At 39.1% G+C, this 7,597-nt stretch overlaps 1 protein-coding gene across 1 annotated transcript; it reads right to left on the reverse strand.

Annotated features, from left to right (window-relative positions):
* Positions 1-3,695: 3,695 nt before the first annotated feature.
* LOC306999272 (uncharacterized protein) lies at positions 3,696-7,408 on the reverse strand. The gene is made up of 4 exons (XM_079613813.1): positions 6,979-7,408; positions 6,175-6,360; positions 6,061-6,083; positions 3,696-5,917 (listed from the first exon to the last, which is right to left on the reverse strand). The coding sequence occupies exons 1-4, from the start codon at positions 7,258-7,260 to the stop codon at positions 4,183-4,185; spliced, it is 2,226 nt and encodes a 741-aa protein (XP_079469939.1). The 5' UTR covers positions 7,261-7,408; the 3' UTR covers positions 3,696-4,182.
* Between the last annotated feature and the right edge of the window lie 189 nt (positions 7,409-7,597).

The following is a 7,597-nucleotide window of genomic DNA, read 5'->3' on the forward strand; positions in this document are numbered from 1 at the left end:
CGGGGCTATTTGACATCACAGCCAATAAGTTAAAACCAAGCAACCAACAAAATATCGCTTCATTGCATCATATCTGGTTAGGACACCGTGTTAATCATAATGTGAACTAAACTCATGACAGTTCTTATGACATATATAATATTTAGTGATACAGATCAAGTTTATTAATTGGCTAATCTCATCCAAACGATTCATGTGTTGACCCTCGAGTGGTGATGTCTCCTTGTGCACTCTGTTATTGCGGAGGCATATGACACCCAAGGAATTTGCTTTGAGACTAATCGAAAAATATGGGGGTGAATCAGCACAGAACTGCAGAGGAGTGCTTATGATATTTCTCTCTTTTTTTTTTTCGTTCTAGTAACAGCCGTCCAGTTGCGGTAATTGGGAATTGTTCCTTCAAGGGCCTTGTTTACAAGCGGAATAAGCACTTGCTAAAATAGTTTGCATATGCGGTTTCCGTAGCGTGATGAACGATTGAAGTGAAAAAGTAGCGCACAGCTCATTTAACATGCTTTCGAAAACGCATACTCTTGGTTTGTGGTTGGAATTAATTGACTTGTCATAAATTCTGAAAACAAGTAAGAAAATATTCAAACACAAGCAATATTTGTGATTGGGCACTGATGAATTTCTCGCTTAAACAATATTGTTACCGAAATGTAATCTTTGACTCACAGTAATGACTTCAGTCAATCAGGCCTAAAGTACATACTCAGATATTCACTTATGATGACTCTTAACCACAGGGAGCAAAATCACATACTAATTGATTGTTTTAAGATGTAATGGGACATTTTGTAATACAACAGCAAAATGTTGTTGTTTTTCTGATATTAACATCAATTATATGCACTCATAATTAAACCACCAGTGTGGTGGGCGTAATACACAGACCTGTTATTTAATGAGCATAAAATAAGAAAGAAGGCAATATTAGGCGATCAGTGCTGGCAGAGAAAGCAGATTGGTCTATGGAGAGCACGTTGATAGAGTCCCCAGAGTCAGACAGAGCAAACTCTAGAGATGAACTCGGTTGTGTCAAATTACCACTGAACTAATTTGACTCCTCCGTCTATAATGAAAGCAAGCCATGTTTACACTCAAATCTGTCTGACAAGAGAATCAACCTACCAACTCTCATTTTCCTTTATACGGGTCAATTGTAATATATAGTATTTGGTATTTAGCTGCATACAGTAGCTAAACACAAGTCTCAGAGATCGAAAAAGGCACCTTTAATCAACGCCATACTGCCCTGAATTCAGGTTAAAACTGTACTTTAAATTTTCTCTCACTTGACTTTCCTAAATGATTTGTCACCAAAAAGACCAGATGTTAGGGACAAGCAATATCGAGAATGGCCCACTTTGTCTTGTCATCTAAAAGCATGTAATGTCTTTTTTCCCCATATCGTCTTCGTCATGAGGCTTACTGTGATTTCGCCAATGTGGACGTGGATGATTGGTTGATGGGAATTTTGTTTCAATCAATGTATTAGAGTTAAGGACCTTTCATATGACTTGCATCAGGGCTTCAACTAAAGCATCATGGGCTGCTTTTCCATCCACATGAGAAGTGTTGCAGAAAGCATCAAGGACATTGCAGAGCATGGTAGCAAAAAAAGTGGGTAGTGTGCACAATAAACAGTGAAAACATTTGATCTTAGAAAACTTTTTGAACGTTGTTGTTGTCTTAGCTAACTTTTGTTGAATTAAAATTAGATCTGTAACCGAGGTCTCAGGATGCTTGTGAAATAAAAAGTAAAAAAAAAAAAATAATTAGCCATTCTAAATGTGGTAACACTTTATTTTACAGTGTCCTTGTTACATATGTTACATGTACTGACCATAGTAATAACAGTAAATTATGCATAATTACATGCAACTAACCCTCAATCAAACCCTACTCCTACCCTAACCCTATAGTAAGTAGGCTACATGTAGTTGCTTAATATTACTCAGTACTTATATTTACACTGTAACAATGACACCTTAAAATAAAGTCTTACCTACATTTCTTCATACATTTTTAAAGATTTTTGGGAAAATGTCAAAAGCTGTGTACTTTCAAAAGACATCACCAGACAGGTACGATCTTGTGTGAAATAACAGATTGTTGAACCTGTCACTGGCTATGCTTTAAAAGGTCGGTCAGGTCAAAATTGAAATTGTGTGAACTTTGAGTGCCATGCAATGCTTGATGCTTCATTCCATATAGAGCAATGTTAATGCAAGTCGTGAACCCTCTATTTCCCTCTGATTTTAGAGGTAGTTAATGTTTAGGCTTAGGACTTTGTTCGTTTATTTTACAATGATGTTCTGTAAAATCTCTGTAGCCTTATTGTGAGGGTTATCACACATGACATCCGTTCGGTGATATGGCTGGAGTTGTATGAGTTTTTAAGGATGATACCATGTGCGCATATTTTGAAACAAATGTACATAAAGAGCCATAAGAGGAGACACGGAGCCTGCAAAGATGGGCAAGTTTTGTTCTGTATTATCACCAGCTCACATCATTTTAGACCCAACAACACAAGATCTCATGGAATCCACTGAATATGCCATAGGACCAAGCATTTATGTGGGGGCTGGCCACACAAGCTTATGCAACAACAATGAAACCACAACGTTCTGGAAACGTTCCAAGGTCAAACATGGCAGCACCATTCACTTGTTTCTCACTATTGATGAATGTTATCCACGCAGTCTTTGAAAATGAGAGAATAAAGACAATTTGTTATGATACCCTAGCATGTGTCTGACGTTTGTCCCTGCAATTGTGATGATGTCGAAATGATTCTTGCAAGTAAACCAGCTGCTCCTCAAGGTGAGGAACTATATTTGTATTTAAAAGGGTTTGATGGCTTCACTCTAAAGGCAGATGGTTGGAAACGGGACATGAGGTAAGAAAGAAAAGGGATGACAAATGTTAGTTGCCTAGCGACTGTTGTCAGGGAGACAGAGTGTGACTCTCCCCTGACCAGACTAAGAATTTCTTACTATGTTTATTTGTTCAACTGGGAATGAAATTGCTGGAGTAGAATATGAATCTGCAAACATCCACATGAACAAATGGGAATACACATACAAACACATGATTGGTTAAAAAAAATCTATGAAATGTAGACACTAAATTAAAAGATCTAGTACGCCTGGGTGATGAACTCACAAGAGTGGCTTTTCTGAAAGCGTGAACACTATCATTATCATGGATATACTGTATATCATTTTATACAAAATTAATTTTTATAAAATTCAACATCACTTTGAATTTTATTTCAAGTGACCTCTTTAAAAGCACAAACATGTACAATAAAGAGCTGGTATTTTGCTGCACTGTGCTTTATAGAAACTATGCATTATGAAAAAGGCTAAACCTTTTTTTAACCAGATACAAATAAATATATAAAACAAATTTCTAATTTGGTAAACTGACCCAGAGTCTAATTATGTCTATGTGATTCCTCTTCACGGTGCATTGCATTATTGTACCCTTTGGGTACAGGAGCAGGTTAATGCAAAGACAGCAGCTTCAGATAAAGTGTTAGTATATTTAAATCAAAGAGCTAGTCCTCGCCTCTGGCTGATATTGCTGAAACTGTGCCATTTGCATCAAAATCCAATTTCATTTTCAGACACATGGACTTTTGTTACATTTTTAACTGCCTTACTTATTTACCAGACTCATATGGAAAGGGAACGTGACAAACCAAGTGAACTGTAATTTTTGAGATCTTTTAGTTAAAAAAGAAAAGCCCATCACATCAGTACATCATTTTCTTTAATGACAGAACACTGAAACAAAACAAAAGCCCAAAATAACATTTCCTCCTATCTTTTACTTTAACATTGAAGTGCCTCTATTTTTCATGATTTTATAGAAGGTTTTGCAACTTTGGGAACACCAACTTTGGGTTTTCTTTTTTGGTACCACAATTCACTCAATTCTGTCTCAAAGCACAGACTGCCATCTAGTGCCACTAGTACAAAGTGCCATTCAAATAAACTCAAGTGGGGTCCAAAAATGCATGGACAAAATATGATTCAATGGCAAAAGAAAAATGTTAATCAACCCAATCCTGTGCATATTACCAGGCTACATCAATTTAGTAGCAACTATTTTCTCTAACATTTAATGAAATTTAGTAGAACTCAAAATGAAAATATTACATCCATCTTATTTTTTCTCTGAATGTGTTTTCCGATGCTGTTTGAGTTGATCGCTCCTTTTAAATCCTTTCCCACACTCCGAGCACTGGTGAGGCCTCACTTCAGAGTGCATCTTCTCATGTCGTCTTAGAGTCTCTTTCCGTGCAAACTTCTTCCCACAATGGGAGCAAACATGCTCCATCTGCTTTGAATGATGTAGTTGGTGAGTAACTAGTTTCCCGTCTGTGTTAAAGCGCTCCCCGCACTCAAAGCAAACATACGGCTTCTCGTCGGTGTGCGCGATCTGCCGGTGCTTTTGCAGATAGGACGTGGAACTGAAGCTCTTCTCGCATTCGTCGCAGTTGTACATTTTCTTGTTCCCCGAGTGACCCTGCATGTGCAGCTTCAGGCAACTTGCTGAGCTCAGGCATTTTCCACACTCTGAGCACTTGTGGACTTTGATCCCCGCATGAACGTCTTGATGCCTTTTGAAGGTGTCTTGGCGAGTGAAGGTTTTGCCACAGGTGGTGCAGTTTAACGGAGACTTGCTGGAATGGATTATGAGGTGGCTTCTGAGAGTAGAGGTGGACTTGAAGGCCAGACCGCACTGAGAACAGCTGTAACGTCTTTCGTCGGTGTGCACCACTTTATGACTTTTGAGATTTGCACGCCTTGCGAAGCTCTGACCGCACTTCTTGCAGTGGAAAGGTCTTTCTCCAGTGTGTGTGACCTGGTGGGACCTCATACTGCTCCTGAAGCGAAAGCTCTTGTCACACTTCGGGCACTTGTGCGATTTCTCCTCAGAATGTACGGCCATGTGTCTAGAGCGCTCTCCTGAAGAAGGGAACTTTTTCCCGCAGCATTCACAACTGTAGGGTTTTTCTCCGGTGTGAAGACGCTCATGCAGTTTGAGGCTGTTGGGATGTTTGAAGGGCTTGCCGCAGTGTTTGCATTTGTAAGGGGTGTCGGAGAAATGGATCTTCATGTGCGATTTGAGGTGGCTCATCCTTTTGAAGCTGCTCTCGCAGTGTATGCAATGAAAGTGACGGTTGTCTTGGTGAATGCTCTGATGAGTGTTGAGTTCTTGCTTCCTCAAGAAACTCTTCCCACATACTGAACAGCTGAACGGCTTGTTCCCTGCATGGATATTTAGGTGTACATCCAGTTCAACTTTATTGATGAACTTCTTGTCACATTGCGGGCATGGAAAGGGCCTCTCTCCGGTATGGGTTGCCCTGTGGACTCTCATAGCGGCCGCAGTGTTGAAAAGCTTCCCACAATGATCACACTGGTGGGGCAGTGGGCCTAGGTGCAAACGCAGGTGAGTATTTAAGGTACTTCTTCGAGAAAAGCTTTTCCCACATTGTGAACAAGAGAATGGCTTCTCCCCCGTGTGACTCCTCAAGTGGGACTTCAATCCACTCTCCCTGACAAACTTTTTCTTGCAATAAGGGCAGTCCAACACCTTCTCGCCGGTGTGAAGCCGCATGTGCAAGGAAAGCTCATGTTTATCGACATAACTCTTTCCGCAAGTGGAGCACTGGTGTGACTTCTTCAAGGAGTGCACCTTCTCATGGGCTTTGAGGTCTGATTTTCTTTTGAAGCTCTTGCCGCATTTTGGACAAAGGTTGGACCTTAATGATCCACAAGTAATTGTGGCTGGTGGGTTAGGATTCTCCATAGAGTCATTGGGTTCCATTAAGACGGAACTGGGTGCAGGTGCTGTGTTATGTAGTATCATGTCTGTATGTATTTCCTCATCACTAGAAGAAGTAAATGATTTATAAATCAAAGGCTTTTAGGGGAACCAAATGAAGTTGACTATGCAAGATATTAATGCTTATTTCAAAGCATTTATGTACTAACGAGAGATCTTTGCAATTTCATGAGAAGATGGGACACTCACCTGGTTTTATTGGACTGCTCCTCCTTTATAAAAAAAAAAAAAAAAAAACAAGAACATGTTTAGAAAAGTTGTTCTTAGCTAGGATGACATATGCGGATACATTTGACACCTTACCTTCACAAAGGTAATGTCCAAAGTTGTATGTCCATGTATATGGTTTTCTTCTATGTTTGCTGATATGTCTTTTTCAGTCGGTTCATGTTTGACCTCCATCAACATCTGGACCATGGTACTAATGTCTTCTTCTGTCTTGATGCTGGCCATTGTGCTCATTATCTCTGATAGCTCCTTCTTCACTGACTGTTATCAGTGTTAACATAGACATTTACATTTATGCATTTGGCAAACTTTTTTATCCAAAGCAACTTACACTATATTCAAAGTATGCATTCAGTTCAATCAGATCAGTGTCAGGGGTAACTCATACAGTACTAAATATGCAAAACAGACGTCTCCTACTTGAACAGACATCCAACAGATTGATCAGTCCCAACTTCAAGGAAAAGCATATTCTGACTTCATTTATAATATGGCAGCAACTAAATCAATTGCCAATTATCAATTCCACTGGTCATTTTCAAGGGTAGGCAGGGAAACTATGAGTTGTCTGTATTGCAGAATGATTTAACTGACTTAGTATACTTTCTTTTTAATAAACGGTAGCAATCTACTGGGTAAAAAATACTCTTCTACTACAACTATTTATTCCATAAAATGCAAACATACTGATAAAATCTTTCATTAGATCAGATGAATTTTATTTTATTAAAATAGTTTAGTTTTGCTCTCCTACTTAACTGTACTAAGACAGTCCCTAATATCTATTTCTGGAGTAGAGCAGGTCCTTTAGCCGAAGTTATATTTCAAGATCAAAGTTAAAAGTGCAGTTTCTTTTTAGTGAAAGTGAAGCTCACTTACCATTTCACTTTCAACATTGCCCACATGGAGTGGTTTGAAGTCGCTGTCTTGAGAGGATTCATCCTCTGAGGAAAAGCGAGAAATACTTAAATGATGTAGATGAACAGAACAGTGTGTTTCCCTCAAACAAACAGGACACTCCAGGGACTTGTTGAGCTCCCAGTAGCTTTGTAGACAGGTTTTGCACAAACTGTGGCAACATCTAAGAACAACAGAGTCTTTTAAAGAAGTGCAAAGATAGCAGACAGAATCTGTGACAGGAATGGACGAGGTGGCAGCCATATTGTCACAGTTCAATCAAGATGAAAAATTCAATGATGGTAAATCATGTATTTTAGAAACTAGTTCTTTGGTATAAAATGGGACACAAATGACAGCTCTGTCAGCAAACTTTTCTGATCTCACAGGAACTCACAGCTGTTCCTCTTTTTCCTACTCAATGAGTTAAACTGTTAAATAGTAATCAATCAGGAGCACTGGCTCCATCTAATGGACAGGATGCCATTTAATGAAAGATCTCAGAGAAAGACACAAGGTGGAAGTCAATTATGACACTCTTTTTTATTTTTGGGCCTCTGGCTGACATAAATGTTTCCTTTACTGCAGTGAGAACATTACT

Source organism: Phoxinus phoxinus, assembly GCF_949152265.1.
Source record: "Phoxinus phoxinus genome assembly, chromosome: 5".
NCBI classification, from domain to species: domain Eukaryota; kingdom Metazoa; phylum Chordata; class Actinopteri; order Cypriniformes; family Leuciscidae; genus Phoxinus; species Phoxinus phoxinus.

Bases quoted from the DNA above. Each gene is read 5' to 3' on its own strand.
- LOC306999272 (XM_079613813.1), bottom strand. From the start codon at position 7,260: ATGGCTGCCACCTCGTCCATTCCTGTCACAGATTCTGTCTGCTATCTT. The intron at 6,084-6,174 runs GTAAGGTGTCAA...TTTTTTATAAAG, and splicing joins TGGACATTACCTTTGTGAAG to GAGGAGCAGTCCAATAAAAC. The intron at 5,918-6,060 runs GTGAGTGTCCCA...TACTTCTTCTAG, and splicing joins GAGCAGTCCAATAAAACCAG to TGATGAGGAAATACATACAG.